We start from the raw sequence: 20,919 nt of genomic DNA, 5'->3' as shown, positions 1-20,919 counted from the left end.
TTACTCATTTCTTATATTATACTATCAAGCACTGAGAATAGTCGAGCACGCTGTCAACTGACAGCTCTTATTGAATATTGTATTAAAATTTTCTAGTTAGTAAATATCTTAACCTCCCAGATTTGGTTAGTTTTTAGGGGCAAAAAAACCAAAGTAAAAACATGTTTTTGACTGTTATATCGGTCTTGTAGTATATATAAAAAGGTTTTATGGATAAAAAGCGTTGAGTGCATGGTATAAAGGTTTATGGTACATTCAACTTCATTTGCACGAACTCAGCCTGCTATACTCTTGACCTATGGTCCTTATAAAACCTCTATCTTCATACGGTATACAATTAATGTGATTTTTTTAGCTCACCTGTCACAAAGTGACAAGGTGAGCTTTTGTGATCGCGCGTGTCCGTCGTGCCGTCCGTAAACTTGCTTGTGACCACTCTAGGGGTCACATTTTTCATGGATCTTTATGAAAGTTGGTCAGAATGTTTCATCTGATGATATCTAGGTCAAGTTCGAAACTGGGTCACGTGCCATCAAAAACTAGGTCAGTAGGTCTAAAAATAGAAAAACCTTGTGACCTCTCTAGAGGCCATATATTCACAAGATCTTCATGAAAATTGGTCAGAAATGTTCACCTTGATGATATCTAGGTCAAGTTCGAAACTGGGTCCACGTGCCGTCAAAAACTGGGTCAGTAGGTCTAAAAATAGAAAAACCTTGTGACCTCTCTAGAGGCCATATATTTTACAAGATCTTCATGAAAATTGGTCAGAATGTTCACCTTGATGATATCTAGGTCAAGTTTGAAACTGGGTTACGTGCCGTCAAAAACTAGGTCAGTAGGTCTAAAAATAGAAAAACCTTGTGACCTCTCTAGAGGCCATATATTTCACAAGATCTTCATGAAAATTGGTCAGAACGTTCACCTTGATGATATCTAGGTCAACTTCAAAACTGGGTCACTTGTTGTCAAAAACTAGGTCAGTAGGTCAAATAATAGAAAAACCTTGTGACCTCTCTAAAGGCCATATTTTTCATGGGATCTGTATGAAAGTTGGTCTGAATGTTCATCTTGATGATATCTAGGTCAAGTTTGAAACTGGGTCACGTGCAGTCAAAAACTAGGTCAGTAGGTCTAAAAATAGAAAAACCCTGTGACATCACTAGAGGCCATATATTTCATGAGATCTTCATGAAAATTGGTCAGAATGTTCATCTTGATGATATCTAGGTCAAGTTCGAAAGTGGGTCATGTGCCTACAAAAACTAGGTCAGTAGGTCAAATAATAGAAAAACCTTGTGACCTCACTAGAGGCCATATTTTTCATGAGATCTGTATGAAAGTTGGTCTGAATGTTCATCTTGATGATATTTAGGTCAAGTTCAAAAGTGGGTCACGTGCCTTCAAAAACTAGGTCAGTAGGTCAAATAATAGAAAAACCTTGTGACCTCTCTAAAGACCATATTTTTCATGGGATCTGTATGAAAATTGGTCTGAATGTTCATCTTGATGATATCTAGATCAAGTTTGAAACAGGGTCATGTGTGGTCAAAAACTAGGTCAGTAGGTCTAAAAAAGGAAAAACCTTGTGACCTCTCTAGAGGCCATACTTTTGAATGGATCTCCATAAAAATTGGTCAGAATGTTCACCTTGGTGATATCTAGGTCAAGTTTGAAACTGGGTCATGTGCCTTCAAAAACTAGGTCAGTAGGTCAAATAATAAAAAAACCTTGTGACCTCTCTAGAGGCCATACTTTTAATGGGATCTGTATGAAAGTTGGTCTGAATATTTATCTTGATGATATCTAGGTTAAATTTGAAACTGGGTCAACTGCGGTCAAAAACTAGGTCAGTAGGTCTAAAATTATTAAAATCTTTTGACCTCTCTAGCGGCCATATTTTTCAATGGCTCTTCATGAAAATTGATCTGAATGTTCACCTTGATGATATCTAGGTCAGTTTCGAAACTGGGTCACGTGCGGTCAAAAACTAGGCCAGTAGGTATAAAAATAGAAAAACCTTGTGACCTCTCTAGAGGCCATATTTTTCATGAGATCTTCATGAAAATTAGTGAGAATGTTCACCTTGATGATATCTAGGTAAAGTTCAAAAGAGGGTCACGTACCTTCGAAAATTAGGTCAATAGGTTAAATAATAGAAAAACCTTGTGACCTCTGTAGAGACCATATTTTTCAATGGATCTCCATGAAAATTGGTCAGAATTTTTATCTTGATAATATCTAGGTCAAGTTCAAAACTGGGTCACATGAGCTCAAAAACTAGGTCACTATGTCAAATAATAGAAAAAACGACGTCATACTCAAAACTGGGTCATGTGGGAAGAGGTGAGCGATTCAGGACCATCATGGTCCTCTTGTTTGAATAAGCATAAAACTGTAATTCATAGCATCTCCATACTTTCTTTAGTCAATTGCTAAGTAAGATATGTAGTACATCATGTTTCTCTAGAAAGCTTACCTAATTATATTTGAAATTCAGTTGGTTCGAACTACCTATAGCTCGAATAAATTTGAGGATTTCTTTGTTTTTTAAGCAGTGAGTTTTGAGTTAAAAAAGTGAATTTCGAGTGAGTTTCGAGTTCACTTTTCGAGTTTAAACTCACCCCTGTGGGTTGAAAACCTTGCTTGTGGTGCAGAACTCTCGGGTGAGGAAGCCATCTAGTTGGATGGTTGTGCTTGAAACAATGCATGGAGGGGTACCTGGGATCTTCCTTTAGAACCATGCATGGTGGGGCACCTGGGGTCTTCCTTTAGTACCATGCATGTTGGGGCACCTGGAGTCTTCCGTTAGTACTGTGCATGGAGGGGCACCTGGGCTTCCTTTAATACCATGCCTGGAGAGGCACCTGGGGTCTTCCTCTGGTACCATGCATGGAGGGGCACCTGGGGTCTTCCTCTGGTATCATGCATGGAGGGGCAGTCCTGAGATCTTTCTCTAGTACCATGCATGGAGGGGCACCTGATGTTTTCCTCCTGTACCATGCATGGAGGGGTATGGCCGTAAGAATGGGGGGGGGGGGGGCGCCCCCCTCCAATAATTTGACCAATTAAGTTAATTCTCTTAGCAATCTTTTGACAACGAGTCAATTTTAGCTGTGCCCTGCAGCTTTGTAGTTGTTTTTGATGTTTTAACAACCAAAATATTTTTTTAAAAATGTTATTTAACATTTCATGGAACTGGGTTTGTTATAGGTTGGCTGACTTTCAAAATTTGTGCCGCCCTCCCGCCCCCATTCTAAAAATGCTTCCTACATGCCTGACGGGCACCTGGATTCTTCCTCTAGTACCAGAAAGGCTGGAAAATCATCAAATGACACATTTTCCTGTCAATGTTATGTTAAACAAAAACACACACAATATGTAACTGTCCGGCAATGAAAGCCTTAATGCATGAATATTTGATCACCACCCGAAAGAAAATGCACCTACCTTCCAATCAAAATTTAACAGTGACTTCATGTTAATGAACATTTAATGGAGACCAAATGCAAGTGGTATTAGAAAACTTATTTTTTCTTAAAAGATCAAATACCCAAAAATTTTATGCAGCTTCTTTAAGCCACGTCCTTTAACAAGTGCATGTACTTATTTCACATCTGCCAAATAAGTAGTGTATCTATTGTGAAATTGGCAAATTCACCCAGATTTTCCCCTTTTCAATAAAAACATATGAAAATGTACTCAGAATGTGAAACCCCTTATCCAATGCATTGTTTTATAAGAAGACTTATAATATTTTCCACATGTTCACAAGCACATACAGTAATTGTGGTCTAAACTGAAGTAAAACTCATAAAAAGAAACTTTGAAAAATTAAACAAATTCCTTGAAAAACAGTACAAACTATTATCTGATGAATTGTTCTTCCACCGCTATAAACCATTTATCTACCTGGTACTAACAACATACCGGTAATTATTGGTTTTTAACCGATATTTGTGCTAAGCTCAGTGATTTGAATATTACTTTCTTTTCTTAAAAACAATGCAAAAAAGCACTTAACATATCTTAAAGATGAGTATCTCTAAGTGAACTGAAAAAAATAAGGCAATTAATTTGGATGGCAAGATATGGTACCACAAACTGGGGTTTGAAATGAAATGGAACGGCTTGAAATACATATTTGATGTGATTGCGTTCTAAATCCAGTTAGACTTCAGATTTTTTCTGTTATTTCTCTTTTTTATGTTCTGTTAGATTTGTGTATTTTTGGGATATTTTGTATGTTGGTTAGAACACGACAGATAGCCATGTTCATTTATATTACGTTTTAGCAATGATTATAAAAGATAATAGGTAAGGGTAGATTTCTTGGAAGCACAAGCACCACAAACACAGTCTTAAAGCCATGCATTTGCAAAGTAAGCCCACAACAATATATTTTAAAAATATTTTTTTAGGAACGAATATCATTAGTGCTGGTTTGTGACGCATTTACCACTTTTGACACAGCAGTATATACTGTCATATTTTACGTGGATGCCAAGCATGTTCAAGCTAATAGAACTGTTTTGAAGCACTAATAAGACATTAGTTACATCATCTATCAAAGCAAATCTTTTAACACTTACACTGCTAAATTTCTATAATGAACTTGTCCATCTTTCAATTAGAACAGTACCATTAACTTTTAAAAAGGGGATGTTTCTAAAACATAATACAGTATATTAGTACATAATAAGTCAATGAAAACCAAGAAAGAGAATTCAAAGCAAAATATTTACAGATCACGCTTATTTATTACAAAATAAAGAAATTTATTTAGAATAATGAATTGAAACAGATCAGTGATAGCAGATATATTTTTCAGTTGTTTCATAAAACACCTAAATCATTGTTTTGGTTGCCAACTGTTGTCAGTTTTCTTTTGTCCCTTGGGAGCAGTTTCACTTCTTCCCACATTATACATGAATTCTGTTTTGTAGGAAGGTGTTAGTTCTGTTCTTAAAACTCATATTGCCGGGTATTCTTATCCATTGTAGATTACAATCAGCATTTCCTTTATTTTAGCAATTAAGACATGAAATATTATATAGAAGCATTTTCATCTGTGCAACATCTTTTTTTTAAAAATCATTCAAATTAAAACACAGAATACATTATTTATAAAAAGTTAAACAACAGCATTAATCCACTATATATCAGTTATTCATTACGTATTCTTTCTAGTTCAATAAGTTTTACCAAAGTGCTCCCTGTAATCTACAGGTCAATGGGTCCTTTATAAACATGTGTGAATGGCAATAAATATCCCAGAACCACCAGGTCATGTAACATGATCATTTTCAGCTATAATAGCTTGACCTTAGATAAAGGTCGATCTCCAGGATTCAGGAGATGCTCAAACCAGATTTGCACAGACGGTATGTTTTGAGAATAAAAGGGACATAATGATACAAAATTTGTATTGCCTCAGGAGTTATCTCCTGTGAACAAAACATAAGGTCTGAACACAGACTACCATAACTGTTGTGGTAATCAGTGTAAAATATGCAACTGTTTTTCTCTAAATGCCACTGTTTGCCATAGATATATCTCCACCAACCAGCATGGAGAATGCCACTGTTTTCCACCATTTGCCATCAAGTCCATGAGGTGTATACCATCACTGCATGTGTTTGAAACATGATATGAAATAAATAATGAAAGAAAGGAATATAATCATTAGAGTAGCTTATGTAATTTTTCCTTTTTAAACTGTCAATTAATTCACATCATTTTCATGATATTATTAAAGCACTTAATTCAACTTTGCTCATTAGACTTAAACATTCTTGAAGTGAATATGCTTAGATAAAAGAAAATTGTTTTGTATTAAAGGTAGAAGTTTACTAGAACTGATAAGTAAGAAGTTGTTACAAGAACATTCCTTACAATAAACACTGTTCAGTGGGTTTTGTGCTGGATTAAAGTACCTGCAGAATACTTACAAAAGTTTACACATCAATAGGGTTTCTCTGTGAGCACCATTCATTCTGCAGTGTGTAAATCACTAAAGCCTGAAAATGTCTCAGGCCTCATAATTTTATCCATGTGTGTTTTGGCATATGTCAGGTACTGCATATACCTGTTACTTTATCTGAAAAGTAATGATAAAAAAAATTTAAACCTTTTTATGTTTATTAGCTCACCTGAGCAATGCTCAGGTGAGTTTTTCTGATCACTCGATGTCCGGTGTCTGTCTGTCTGTCGTCTGTCATCTGTCTGTCCGTCAACATTTAGCTTGTGTATGCGATAGAGGCTGTATTTTTCAACTTATCTTCATGAAATGTGGTCAGAATGATAGCCTTGATGAAATCTAGACCAGGTTTGAAAATGGGTCATCTGGGGTCAAAAACTAGGTCACTAGGTCAAATCAAAGAAAAAACTTGTGTATGCGATAGAGGCTGTATTTTTCAATTAATCTTCATGAATTTTGGTCAGAATGATTACCCTGATGAAATCTAGGCCGAGTTCGAAAATGGATCATCTGGGTTCAAAAACTAGGTCACTAGGTCAAATCAAAGAAAAACTTTGTGTATGCGATAGAGGCTGTATTTTTCAAGTAATCTTCATGAATTTTGGTCAGAATGATAACCTTGATGAAATCTAGGCCGAATTCGAAAATGGGTCATCTGGGGTCAAAAACTAGGTCATTAGGTCAAATTAAAGAAAAACCTTGTGTATGCGATAGAGGCTGTATTTTTCAATTAATTTTCATGAATTTTGGTCAGAGTGATTGCCTTGATGAAATCTAGATCAGCTTCGAATATCGGTTATCTAGGGTCAAAAAGTAGGTCATTAGGTCAAATCAAAGAAAAACCTTGTGTATGCGATAGAGGCTATATTTTTCAATTGATCTTCATGAAATTCAGTCAGAATGATTGCCTTGATAAAATCTTGGTCAAGTTTGAATATGGGTCATCTTTGGTGTTAAATTAGGTCACTAGGTCAAATCAAAGAAAAACCTTGTGTATGCAATAGAGGCTGTATTTTTCAATTGATCTTTATGAAATTTGGTCAGAATTATTGCCTTGATAAAAACTAGGTAGAATTTGGTTATTGGTCATCTGTGGTTAAAAACTAGGTCACTAGGTCAAATCAAAGAAAAACCTTGTGTATGCAATAGAGGCTGTATTTTTCAATTGATCTTTATGAAATTTAGTCAGAATGATTTCCTTGATGAAATCTAGGTCAAGTTTGAATATGGGTCATCTGGGGTCAAAAACTAGGTCACTAGGTCAAATAAAAGAAATACTTGTGTTTGCTCCAATTTTGATGATACTTGGTCAGAATATTTTTTCCATGCAATCACTAGGTCTATGTTTACACTGTTATGGTGTATTATGGTGTGTTTCTCAGGTGAGCGACCCAGGGCCATCTTGGCCCTCTTGTTATTGATTTAGTTTGTGTATAAATTGACAAGAGATGAATCACTGAAGAATAAATTGTCCTTTGAAAAGATTGAGTCAGCATTTAATTTACTCATGTTTATTCTGAAGCTTCCTGAATGTTATAAAAACAAAGACAAATATCAAACAGGGAATGCCACGTACCAAGATCGCAGCCTCCCCAAAACGAAACCTACAGCACGCAGACGTGCACACCACAAACACACACACATACACGTGCACACAGACAAAGCCAACACACATGGACAAAACGAACAAACAAAGGAACGCACACACATACACGCGCATGCACACAAAGCCTACACAAGAGGACAAAACGAACAAAGGAACACAGTGGGGCACCGCCTTGGAACGGTCAGTGGCAAAAACACCACTGGGGAGCTTAAACCAGTTTATGGTGCGCACATGTTTAAATAGAAAATAAGTAAATAGATGTACTTACCTAGTGTCCATTTAAAAGTTATTTTAGCAACATAAACTGTTTAAATTCCAACTGCATGTGTAAAGGAATATCTCCAACAATGAAGTTCCTGCTTACTTTTAAACTTTTGATATTCTTGAGCAGCTTTCTATTTTGCTATCTATTGTTGAAGGAATCTCCACTAGAATGTTTTAACAAATACTTATATCTACTTAAGAGAGAATATGTTTCATTTGTCTATTTTTAATTATTTAAAAGGCCTTTGAAATGAAACAGGACTGTTGGGATTACTTTGTGTGTTTTGGCTGTACTACATATCTTTATTTTCATTGGTTGAGAGTTCTATTTATAACACAGCAGCATTCCAGAGTTAACCCTTTATCTCTGCAGTGTGTTTACACTGTATTTTTATACAATGTACAGGTATCAAGGCCATGCTGTGAGAGAAACAGCCCCTATACAGTCCCACTAAAATGTCCAAGATTTCAATTTCTCCCAGAATTTCTGGTCAGAGGGTTAATGATTGGCGTGAAATTATAATAACATGGAATGCCAGAGAGTTACAGATGGCATCTTTAGATTGGCTTTTAATAGCCCTATCAAATTACCGGCACTCTTCTCCATGGTCAGCTTATGACATTGAGATGAACATTAGGTCAGGTGGTTTTATTGCATGAGAAATCAAGAAAAAGATACAATAGCACATTGTCGATTAAGGTATCACTACGTTTACACTCAATGCGGTCATCCCTATTACAGTAACAAACAAAACGTGCAGAGAGATTTTCGGACGTAGAATTCTATAGCAAAAGGCTAATTACTGTAAGATGCATTTGCACATTTATTTTTCCACAGTAAAATATTTACCTGGCCAATTTGCAAAATTTGTTTATATTTAAGGCACTAATATGCATATAACTGAGATGGTTGAATATTTTTTGCATTTTGTTCATATCTTTTTAATATAATCATGAACGAAATATACATGTAATAATTTTTAATGTAATTACATATAAGAGAAATTATTCTTGTAAAAAAATGCTTTAAAATGTCTCAACAAATTGCGAAAATGGGCAGTTTTAAATAAGAACATCTGCTTGATTAATATATATCATAGTATAACTTTAAAAAATTTAATGGTTTGTAATTTATATCCCATTTTAAAGGCTCGTAATGAATGTACCTAGTAAAGGTGCTGGACACAAATTGTAAACTATATTTTCCATGATGTTATTTAAATGAATATTGTTAATGATAATAAATGGATTGTATTTGTTACAATCTCTACTTTGTTTTAGATGGAAAATAATATATTTGATTTAGCAACTTTTACAATAATAATTATTTATATAATCTTGAATGATAGTAAAAAAATGCAGAAAAATATATTGTTTTTAATTTTTGTTACATAGAATAAATTTGTAACATTTTTTCAGAAAAGATGCTACTTGATTTTTTTCTTTATAGTTTGTTTGCAGCATTTATATCATTTTAGTCCTATTTTGGCTATTGTATTAAAGAGTCTCTGAAGTAATTTAACTTTCATACAACTTCCCCACAGAATTTGATGGAACAAAAATATTTTCTGAATACTCTCTAGTCCAAATTGTCACTGAATCAACATTCAACATCTGATTGGTCACACTTTGGGCTAAAATACTGATTTGTTTTAGTTTAAACAAAAAAAAAAATTTTTCTTACAAAGTAAGACATTTTTCATGATCTCCCAACTCGGGCCCTCAAAAAAGGAAAATATTTTATACTGACAGAATCAAATAGTAACTTTCATATTAATATGTATTTTTTTTTTTATTGATATAGAATTTCAAAATTAATTAAGGCCTTCAATAACAGATAGTTTATTTTCCTATCGGTGTCATTCCCGTTGTTTACATTCACCATATAGAAGAGCTAATACAGAACAATATGTGATTTGATTTTTTGATATCTTAGTTTAAAACCAATGTTCAATGTATTTTTATTCATCAAGTTTTCCTGAATTATTTAAGAAATAATAAATTTGTTCCTATATTTTATCAGTTAATAAAATATGGGCAGGAGTTTGGATGTGTAATAATTATTACACATAACTGATAAAATATAGGAACAAATTTATTATTTCTTAAATAATTCAGGAAATAATTCGTATTTTACAGTACTACATTTTCAGCGTAATACGTCATTCGGGTCATATGCGGTTACAATTTACCCCCTATGGTTAAAAGTGTTTGCATAGCAAATGGAACGTATAATATTTGTTTCTTTTTATCAGAATTTTGAGAAGTATTTATAAAATTTGTAATCTAACACTCGCAAACTAATATGAACAGAAACATCAAAATTAGGCGAGTTGACGCTGTGTTACGAGTGACAAGCTTAACTTTTATATGACGTCACATCATTATGACGTCATACTTTATGTCATACATTTATGACGTCACCGCTTAATCATAATTGAGCTAATTGAATTCGCTCGTAGAGATCAGAATGTGTTTTATGGTCCTACACATAAGTCAGTATGACTTCTTATCATACTTATGTTTTTGAAATGCTCTTTTCAACCGTTTGGCCCTGAAATAATTTGTATGTAATGGAACTGAAGTAGAATCTCTTATGTCACAATAATAGGGAGTGAAATGTAACAGCCTACCATATTTTATCGTAGATTCATGTATAGGCGATTTCGCTATATGTTTATATAGTAATTGCTGCGGATTGTGTTAGAATATTTGTTATAACTAATGTCATAGCTCTCAGTATAGTCAATCTAATTAAATTTCAACACTAATAAGATATACTAGTAATCTAATTTGGTGTGAAAACAGTTTACTGCATGCTATAATAACATCAGGTAAAGTAAATGTTTTTTGTAATTCAACAACAGAGTTCTAGGACATGTCTGAATCCATTTAAGTTTTTTAAACAGAAAAAATAATGTGTAAAACAATATTCAACTATCACATAACATTCATTGAGTCTATATAAATAACACACATCTCTCTGAATGTTTGTCCGAATCCTAAAACCATAAACCTGGGTTTTATCAGGTCATTCTAAAAATAGACACAGGGGCTGATTAGAGAATGTGCTATTGTTGTATTTTAAATGAAATGTTGAAGGAAATTTCACACACTTGAAATTCAAGTAATACATATGAACCTATGAAAGTTAATAAAATAATCTTTACAATTAGCAGTTTTCCCATTGGAGTAATAGTTTTAAGGGCCCCGTAAACTTTGAATGTAATAATTACAAACAGCATTTATTTTACCTAGAAAGTTTAAACTTTCTTACGAAATTGGCCTTTTTTGCCAGAACATAATTTAGCGTTGCTTTTTAGAAGTTCAAATTATAAATCAGAAATATAGCATAAAGTTTTTTTTTTCAATGATATTGGAAAACAGAGAGAAATGTCTTCTGTCTGTATGCAACCCATGATTACAATAGGTAACACTTCAACCCTGCTCCCTTCCAATACCTTTTAATCTTGAATTGTCACTGAAAAAGCATGAACATCCTGACTATGAACAGTGACTCCAGTCAAAATTGAGTCTATTTTATATAAAATTCTATTTTAAATACCTGTGGTTTTGCACGTGCCAGAAGTACACATTTTTAATTTGATAGTATGTACCTCATTCTGTACATCGCATGTTACAGTACAGGGATTGGTAGGATCGATTCCCTTTTTATTTATAGAAGTAATCAACAAACAAGAGCTGTCCATAAGACAGTGCGCTCCACTATTCGGGGATTTGACAGTAAAATGAATATATGTCTGAATAAGAGACCTACTTCAAAAGGAAGATACACCAAGAGGCATAATTCCATCAAATACACAAATCTGAGTTATTAAGATTGTTACATAGCATGCAGATGATGATAATAAAGATATATTTTGAGTTCCAAGTCATTGTCTTATATAGTACCAAAGTTATATCCACAAAATGAACTTTGTAAAAAATTTAAGTGTAAAATGGGCATAATTCTGTCTGTATAATAAATAGTGCCAGTCAACAAATAGATTCTCGGTAACTTGAGTAAGATACAATGATGAAACAATATTAACTATCTATTAGTTTGATGTTTATTTCAATTGAGGCTTGTTACACAGTAGAAACAGCAAATTTAAACAATAAACTACATGCTTAAGAGCGACTCAAACAAATAAGCAAAAATTATGATTATGATTAAAATAATTATGTTTTGCAAGAGGAACTCAATGTGACAAGTCTTCACTTAAATCTAATGTTTCAGCTTTATCACTACACAAATGATTTCAGCACAGAAATTTCCAGTCTCAGAATAAGAGAAAAATTCTAAGTGTTTTCCACTGATTTACACTCATAAAAATGGCAAAGTTCAATTTTCCACTGGTTTCCACTACACTTCTGTGGCATTTGGTGGAACTTGTGTTGTCATTTGGTGGCAAACAGTGGCAGTGTAAGGAAAAGTCAACAATTTTCCATCAAATGCCAGTATTGTCCATCATATTTTGCATCAGATGCCACTGAATGCCATACAATGCCCTGAAAAATAATGGAAAATGATGGAAATTGGTGGCATATTTACAGAAGGGTTTAAAGTGGGAAACAGTCAGAGCTACTGTCTTTCTTAAGATTCAATTGACAGAAGATAGCTTTTGATATAGAATAATACAAAATGAAAACGAACAAGAGCACCGCAATGCAGAACAATATATGTCCTAAGGTATGACCTTTGGCCTCTAAGTGTGACCTTGACCTTCAGGGGATCAAGCCATCCAGAACATGCATTGTCTTGATGTGATGAACATTTGTGCAAGTTTTGTTTAACTCCTTCAAGCACTTCAAGATTTACAGATCGAACACGAAAGTAATATGACCTTTGACCCCTAAGTATGACCTTGACCTTGAAGCAAGCCATCCAAAACATGCGCTCTGCATGTTGTCTTGATGTGGTGAACATTTGTTTCAAGTTTCTTTGAAATCCTTCAAGGGGTTCAAGAGTCACAGAGCAGACACAGAATTGCTATCAAATGAATGGATGTGCGGACTGACGGACAGACACCGTTTGGCCAGGAATATAACTTCTGGCTTATAAAGATAAGCTGCAGTGTAAGAAATCCTGTAGATATTTTGTGAATTGTGACAAATTAAGCACACAGATATATATGTTTTATTTGGCAATATGATTGAAAATAGATAATCTTCATCTATTAAGAGTTTCATTTAATTTTACACTGTGGAACTTCATCTGTACACAATAGTATTACCAAAACTGTGATTTTCCCATAGAACCTGATTGTCAAAATAGACTGAAGGGCCAATATTTTCAAATCAGTCTAACAGAAAATCGAGCGCATGGCCCTATATTTTCATTGGCTGAATTTCCTACAGATAAAATGATGCATGGAAAAAATATGGATAAAATTCTGCATTATAGAACAAAACTTTTCTCAGATTTGCAGAACTGCCTTAAATGGGATCTTTGCTGCCACTCCATCTGTAACATAACAAATAGATTACTTTCTGTGTTGTCACACCAGGTTGTTCTTAAAATAGATTTTGTTATTTTCCAGGACATTTACGAGCAATATGAGAGCATTTGGCTTGAGCAAGGAATTATGTTTAGAGTTCCTGCGGAAACAGGCTGTTATAGCAGATCTGAAAAAAGGTATGAAAAAGGATTTGTTGAGACTAGAATTCAATTTCATTCTGGGTTGACTTAATCAAGGTTTAGGACAGTTTTGCTAACAATAGAAAATAAATATTTTTGACTTGTAAGTTCAGTTAGGAATGAGATATAAAACTTTACACTATAATGTGGTACTTACATATTTTGCATAGAGACCAAGATACTATTACAGTTTGGTTTACTTTGGTCAAAATCATTGTTACACTTGATGTGCTAAAATATAAAATATGGTTGAAAATGTAACTCCTGATTAAATTGAGGTACTTTTATTTTTAGCTCGTTTTTCTGATCGCTCAATGTCCGGCGTTCGGCGTCTGTCTGTCGTCTGTCTGTCAACATTTAGCTTGTGTATGCGATAGAGGCTGTATTTTACAACTGATCTTCATGAAAATTGGTCAGAATGATTACCTTGATGAAATCTAGGCCAAGTTCAAAAATGGGTCATCTCGGGTCAAAAACTAGGTCACTAGGTCAAATCAAAGAAAAACCTTGTGTATGCGATAGAGGCTGTATTTTTCAATTGATCTTTATGAATATTGGTCAGAATGATTGCCTTGATGAAATCTAGGCCGAGTTCGAAAATGGGTCATCTCGGGTCAAAAACTAGGTCACTAGGTCAAATCAAAGAAAAACCTTGTGTATGCGATAGAGGCGGTATTTTTCAATTAATCTTCATGAATATTGGTCAGAATGATAAACTTGATGAAATCTAAGCCGAGTTCGAAAATGGGTCATCTGGGGTCAAAAACTAGGTCACTAGGTCAAATCAAAGAAAAACCTTGTGTATGCGATAGAGGCTGTATTTTTCAATTCTTCTTCATGAATATTAGTCAGAATGATAACCTTGATGAAATCTAGGCCGAGTTCATAAATTGGGTCATCTCGGGTCAAAAACTAGGTCACTAGGTCAAATCAAAGAAAAACCTTGTGTATGCGATAGAGGCTGTATTTTTCAATTGATCTTCATGAAATTTGGTCAGAATGATTGCCTTGATGATATCTAGGTCGAGTTTGAAAATGGGTCATCTCGGATCAAAAACTAGGTCACTAGGTCAAATCAAAGAAAAACCTTGTGTATGCGATAGAGGCGGTATTTTTCAATTGATCTTCATGAATTTTGGTCAGAATGATAACCTTGATGAAATCTAGGCCGAGTTTGAAAATGGGTCATCTCGGTTTAAAAACTAGGTCACTAGGTCAAATCAAGTGAAAACCTTGTGTATCTATAGAGAATGTATTTTTCAATTGATCTTCATGAATTTTGGTCAGAATAATTACCTTGATGAAATTTAGACCAAGTTCGAAAATGGGTCATCTGGGGTCAAAAACTAGGTCAAATCAAAGAAAAACCTTGTGTATGCAATAGAGGCTGTATTTTTCAACTGATCTTCATGAAATTTAGCCAGAATGATTACCTTGATAAAATCTAGGCCGAGTTCGAAAATGGGTCATTTGGGGTCAAAAACTAGGTCACTAGGTCAAATCGAAGAAAAACATTTTGTATGCAATAGAGGATGTATTTTTCAATTAATCTTCATGAAATTTGGTCAGAGCAATTGCCTAGATGAAATCTAGGTCGATTTTGAATATGGATTATCTGAGGTCAAAAACTAGGTCACCAGGTCAAATTAAAGAAAAATCTTGTGTATGCGATAGAGACTGTTTTTTTTTAATTGATTTTTATGAAATTTAGTCAGGATGATTGCCTTAATGAAATCTAGGTCGAATTTGAATATGGGTCATCTGAGGTCAAAAACTAGGTCACTTGGTCAAATCAAAGAAAAAACTTGTGTATGTGATAGAGGCTGTATTTTTCAATTGATCTTCATGAATTTTGGTCAGAATGATTGCCTTGATAAAATCTAGGTCGAGTTTGAACATGGGTCATCTAGGGTCAAAAACTAGGTCATATCTAAGAAAATGCTTGTTTTATCGCAAGAGACCAATTTTTTGGTCCAATCTTAATGAAAATTGGTCAGAATATTTGTTTCCATGAAATCACTAGGTCAAACATGTTTTACACTGTTATGGAGTGCTTCTTAGGTGAGCGACCTAGGGCCATCTTGGCCCTCTTGTTTAGCTCACCTGAGCACAAAGTGCTCAAGGTGAGCTTTTGTGATCGCCCTGTGTCCGTTGTCCATCCGTCGTCCATCCGTCGTCAACAGTCTGACTATTAACACTCCAGAGGTCACAATTTTGACCCAGTCTTAATGAACCTTGGTCAGAATGTAACCCTAAATCAAATCTTGGACAAATACAATATTGGGTCATCTGGGGTCAAAAACTAGGTCACCAGGTCAAATTAAAGGAAAAGCTTGTTAAGGTAATATGCGCCACCCAACGAAAGTCAATGGACCGTTATGAAATTTTGCCGAATCAAAATTGACGATATTTCCGATTGACTGGTATTTTTTTCATTTTTCTGTTATTCTCCATTTTGCTGCTGTAAATCTTCAAACATGACCACTAACGTCATTTTTTCAGCAGAGCGCAAAATGACGTACTTGACTAGTTTTTCGATTATCGTTTTTATATACAACTAAAATACGGCAAAAATTCTTTATTTTCAAGTTTATATTAAAATTATCTCTTCAATGATATATAATATGTCATGTTTATTTCGACGTCACATCAGAGGCAAACGATTTATGAACGCAAAACACGCAAAACTGACGTCGAGCTTTACCCAAAATTTTGCCTGAAGACGCCTATATTTCAGAAACTGTCAGATAGTTTTTTGAATAAATTTGAGCAAGCGTGCAAAATTTCAATCGCTATCGATTCCGTAAAAGAAAAATGGGGATTACCATTTTAGATTTCGCTCTGTTTACCGTGGCGCTATCCCTACCCCCAGTAAAAAATAACGTTTTTATACATATTTCGTAAATTTTCATAAATTTTAATTCCGTTTCTGTTTCTGTTAGTGGATATAATGCTATTAAATTCCAGTAATGATAAAAAAGAAGATATGATTAAATGAAATTATTGAAATAAATGAATAATTTCAGGAAATTGCTCTCCTATACATGACACAGAAACACAAAGAGTCCTTTTTATTGAAACAGGATATACGTATCGGTAAAGTGCATTTTAGCCGAAAGTTGTATTCACCTAGAATACGCTGATTTTTATTTGTAGTTGCAGCTTCAGTTCTTAAGCAAACTTTGTTAGGTAAGAGCGTTGGTCTACGGATCTCGGGGTCGCGAGTTCGATCCTCGGGCAGGGCGTATGTTCTCCGTGACTATTTGATAAACGACATTGTGTCTGATATCATTAGTCCTCCACCTCTGATTCATGTGGGGAAGTTGGCAGTTACTTGCGGAGAACAGGTTTGTACTGGTACAGAATCCAGGAACACTGGTTAGGTTAACTGCCCGCCGTTACATGACTGAAATACTGTTGAAAAACGGCGTTAAACCCAAAAAAAAAAAAAAAAAAAAAAAAATCATGCCAGTACTGGATAATTCCATGTCAGTGTATTTTTATCTTACTTTGGTATTCTGTCGAACGCAGGATAGGGACAAAACGAACCGTTCTAGAAAATAATTCTGCACGTGACTTGTATGCACAAACCGTTATCTGGAGAGGAAACAGGTACATGGTCGAACTATCCCGCTGGAAGTTCAGTTTGCCGGTTCGTGTGAGGTAAACAAGATAAAACGGTTTATAAGAAAACGCAGAAGACGGTGCGGTCTTAATAAAAATGCAGTTATTTCGATAAATGAGTGCAGTTTTTACATAGGTCCTATTAAAATAGATTATCGGGGCTAAAAGTGCAGTTTGGAAATATAAAGACTGATTCTTTGTTCTTACACATTCTTTTTTATATTTTAGTTGCTTTGTCATTCATACTACTACAGTGACTGTTCAATATCTGTCACTTAAACGTCAAAACATAAATGAGAAAACCAACATAGTGGCTTTACGACCAGCATGCGCATCCGCGCAGTCTGTCTGGTCAGGATCCATGCTGTTCGCTTTCAAAGCCTATTGCAATTAGAGAAACTGTTAGGGAACAGCATGAACCATGACCAGAATGCGTGGATGCGCAGGCTGGTCTGGGTCCATGCTGGTCGCAAACGCACTTGGTTGGTTTTCTCATGGCTTGGCTCAAATGTTAAGATCGTCATCTAGATTGACTACACTGATGAAAGTTTGCGTCTGATATCAGGAGACGTAGGTTCAAACCATACAAATGCCACAATTTTAAATGTCTCATTTTAAACGCATTGAAAGCATGCGTACAGTAGATAGTTTAATTAACCAAATGTGGCCAGAAAATAAAATGGAGACTTTGTAAAACATGACTGTAGTATAAAATTAAAGTATAAAACAGGGTAATATATAAAGCCGTGATCACGTTTTGTGAGCATTTTATTCAATTTACTGCTTAATTTCCAGCAGACGTTTATAATTTTGTCGGGATATATAGCACATGTATGAACCTGCGTCTTCTGATATCAGGCGCATACTATCCTCGGTGTTGTTTGTAACATTTGTTTACCGGAATATATAAACAAAACAAGTATTTTGTTAAAGTACTAAACATTGACCAAAAGTACCATGAGCGAAACTTTGCAGTGTGAACGTCTTGGAGGTACATGTGATTCTTAACACCCTAAATAAACTTATGGGACAAATTCCTTTCTCTCCTCATTAGAGTACTGTATGCGTAATCTAAATTTCTGTAAACTGTTTCTATGTAAAGATGAAATCATTAACTGCGCACTCTTCGAAATACTATATAGAGTGCACAGGCACTTAGGCAAAATTGTCTGTAATAAAACATGTCTGTTTGTCATGTATAGAACATTTTCTAGAAAACATTCATCTGTTTGAAAAATTTAATAAACAAAAAAAACGTCTTCATTTTATCATTATTGTGATATCATTTCATTATATCCAACAGCAGAAACTGATATTATTTCATTATATCCACCAACAGAAGAAGACACTGAATTTGAATTAATGGAAATTTACGAAATAAGTATGAAAACGTCGTTATTTTTTACTTGGGGTAGGGGAAGCGCAACAGTAAATAGAGCGAAATCAAAATCGGTGACCCCCATTTTTCTTTTAAGGAATCGATAGCAATTGAAATTTTGTACTTCTGTTGAAATTTATTAAAAAAAACTATCTCACAGTTTTTAAGATATAGGCGTTTTTACGCGAAATTTCGGTTGAAACTCAACGTCAGTTTTACGTATTTTGCGTTCATAAATCGTTTGCCTCTGATGTGACGTTGAAATAAACATGACATATTATATATCACTGGAGAGATAATTTTAATATAAACTTGAAAATAAAGGATTTTTGCCATTTGTTTAGTTGTATATAAAAACGATACTCGAAAAACCAGTCAAGAACGTTATTTTGCGCTCTGCTGAAAAAATGACATTAGTGGTCATGTTTGAAGATTTACAGCAGCAAAATGGAGAATAACAGAAAAATGAAAAAAATACCAGTCAGTCGGAAATATCGTCAATTTTGATTCGGCAAAATTTCATAACGGTCCGTTGACTTTTGTTGGGTGGCGCATATTACCTTAACACTCTAGAAGTCAAAATTTTGGCCCAATCTTAATGAAACTTTGGCAGAATGTTACCCTCAACAAAATCTTGGACGAGTTTGATATTGGGTCATATGGAGTCAAAAACTAGGTCACCAGGTCAAATTAAAGGAAAAGCTTGTTAACACTCTAGAGGTCACAATTTTGACCCCATCTTAATGAAACTTAGTCAGAATGTTACCCTCAATAAAATCTTGGGCGAGTTTGATATTTGGTCATGTGGGGTCAAAAACTAGGTCACCAGGTCAAATCAGAGGAAAAGCTTGTTAACATTCTAGAGGTCACAATTTTGGCCAAATCTTAATGAAACTTGGTCTGAATGTTACCCCCAATAAAATCTTGGACTAGTTCGATATTGGGTCATCCAGGGTCAAAAACAAGGTCACCAGGAAAAGCTTGATAATATTGTGGAGGCCACATTTATGACTGTATCTTCATGAAACTTGATCAGAATGTTAATCTTGATGATCTTTAGGTCAAGTTTGAATCTTGGTCACGTAGGATCAAAAACCAGGTCACCAGGTCAAATCAAAGAAAAAGCTAGTTAACACTCTAGAGGCCACATTTATGACCATATATTACTGAAAGATTTTCAGAATGTTAATCTTAATGATCTCAAGGTGGAGTTCCAATCTTGGTCAGGTGGGGTAAAAAAACTAGGTCACCTTGTCGAATCAAAGGAAAAGCTAGTTAACACTTTAGAGGCCACATTTATGACCATATCTTAATGAAACTTAGTAAGAATGTTAATCTTGATGATCTATAGGCCAAGTACAAATCTGGTTCAGGTGGGTTCAAAAACTAAGTCACCAGGTCAAATCAAAGGAAAAGCTTGTTAACACTCTAGAGGCCATATGGCAATATCTCTATGGAATTTGGAGAATGTTTATCTTGATGATCTTTAGGTTAAAATCAGATCTGGGTCAAGTGGGGTCAAAAACTATGTCACCAGGTCAAAAAATCCAAGGAAAAACTTGTTAACACTCTAGAGACTACATTTGTGACTAACACTCTAGAGACTACATTTATGACTATATCTTCATGAATCTTGGTCAGAAAATTATGTCTCTGGGGGAGACATATTGTTTTTGCCCCGTCCGTCTATACGTACGTCACACTTAATTTCCGAGCAATAACTGGAGAACCATTTGACCTAGAACCTTCAAACTTGATAGGGTTGTAGGGCTGCTGGAGTAGACGACCCCTATTATTTTTGGGGTCACTCGGTCAAAGGTCAAGGTCACAGGGGCCTGAACATTGAAAACCATTTCCGATCAATAACTAGAGAACCACTTGACCCAGAATGTTGAAACCTAATAGGATGATTGGTCATGAAGACTAGATGACCCCTATCAATTTTGGGGTCATTCTGTTAAAGGTCAAGGTCACAGGTGCCTGAACATTGAAAAACATTTCCAGTCGGTAACTTGAGAACAACTTGACCCAGAATGTTGAAACTTAATAGGATGATTGGTCATGCTGATTAGATGACCCCTATCGATTTTGGGATCACTCTGTCAAAGGTCAAGGTCACAGGGGCCTGAACATGGAAAACCGTTTCCGATCAATAACTTGAGAACCTCTTGACCCAGAATGTTAAAACTTTAAATGACCCCAATTAATTTTGGGGTCACTCTATTAATGGTCAAGGTCACAGGGGCCTGAACATGGAAAACAATTTCCGGTCAGTAACTTGAGAACCACTCAACCCAGAATGTTGAAACTTCAAAGGATGATTGCTCATGCAGAGTAGATGACCCCTATCGCTTTTGGGTCACTCCGTTAAAGGTCAAGGTCACAGGGGCCTGAACATTGATAACCATTTCCGATCAATAACTTGA

At 34.9% G+C, this 20,919-nt stretch overlaps 1 protein-coding gene and 1 long non-coding RNA gene across 5 annotated transcripts in view; one reads left to right on the top strand and one right to left on the bottom strand.

Annotated features, from left to right (window-relative positions):
* LOC123549194 (uncharacterized) overlaps positions 1–20,919 on the top strand; it is a 157,922-nt gene that overhangs the window by 123,980 nt on the left and 13,023 nt on the right. For all 4 annotated transcript variants that reach the window (XM_053545597.1, XM_053545600.1, XM_053545598.1 and 1 more), the window contains exon 8: positions 13,394–13,488. In XM_053545597.1, coding sequence (XP_053401572.1) covers positions 13,394–13,488 — 95 coding nt within the window. The remainder of the gene's footprint in view (positions 1–13,393; positions 13,489–20,919) is intronic.
* LOC123549196 (uncharacterized) lies at positions 4,829–8,257 on the bottom strand. Its single transcript, XR_006686017.2, has 3 exons — positions 7,855–8,257; positions 5,952–6,100; positions 4,829–5,629 (listed from the first exon to the last, which is right to left on the bottom strand). It is a non-coding gene; the product is annotated as an uncharacterized LOC123549196 (long non-coding RNA).

This window comes from Mercenaria mercenaria, chromosome 6, assembly GCF_021730395.1.
Source record: "Mercenaria mercenaria strain notata chromosome 6, MADL_Memer_1, whole genome shotgun sequence".
Taxonomy (NCBI): domain Eukaryota; kingdom Metazoa; phylum Mollusca; class Bivalvia; order Venerida; family Veneridae; genus Mercenaria; species Mercenaria mercenaria.
The sequence above is the reverse complement of the archived record's forward strand: the minus strand, read 5'-3'. Positions and strand labels throughout refer to the sequence as shown.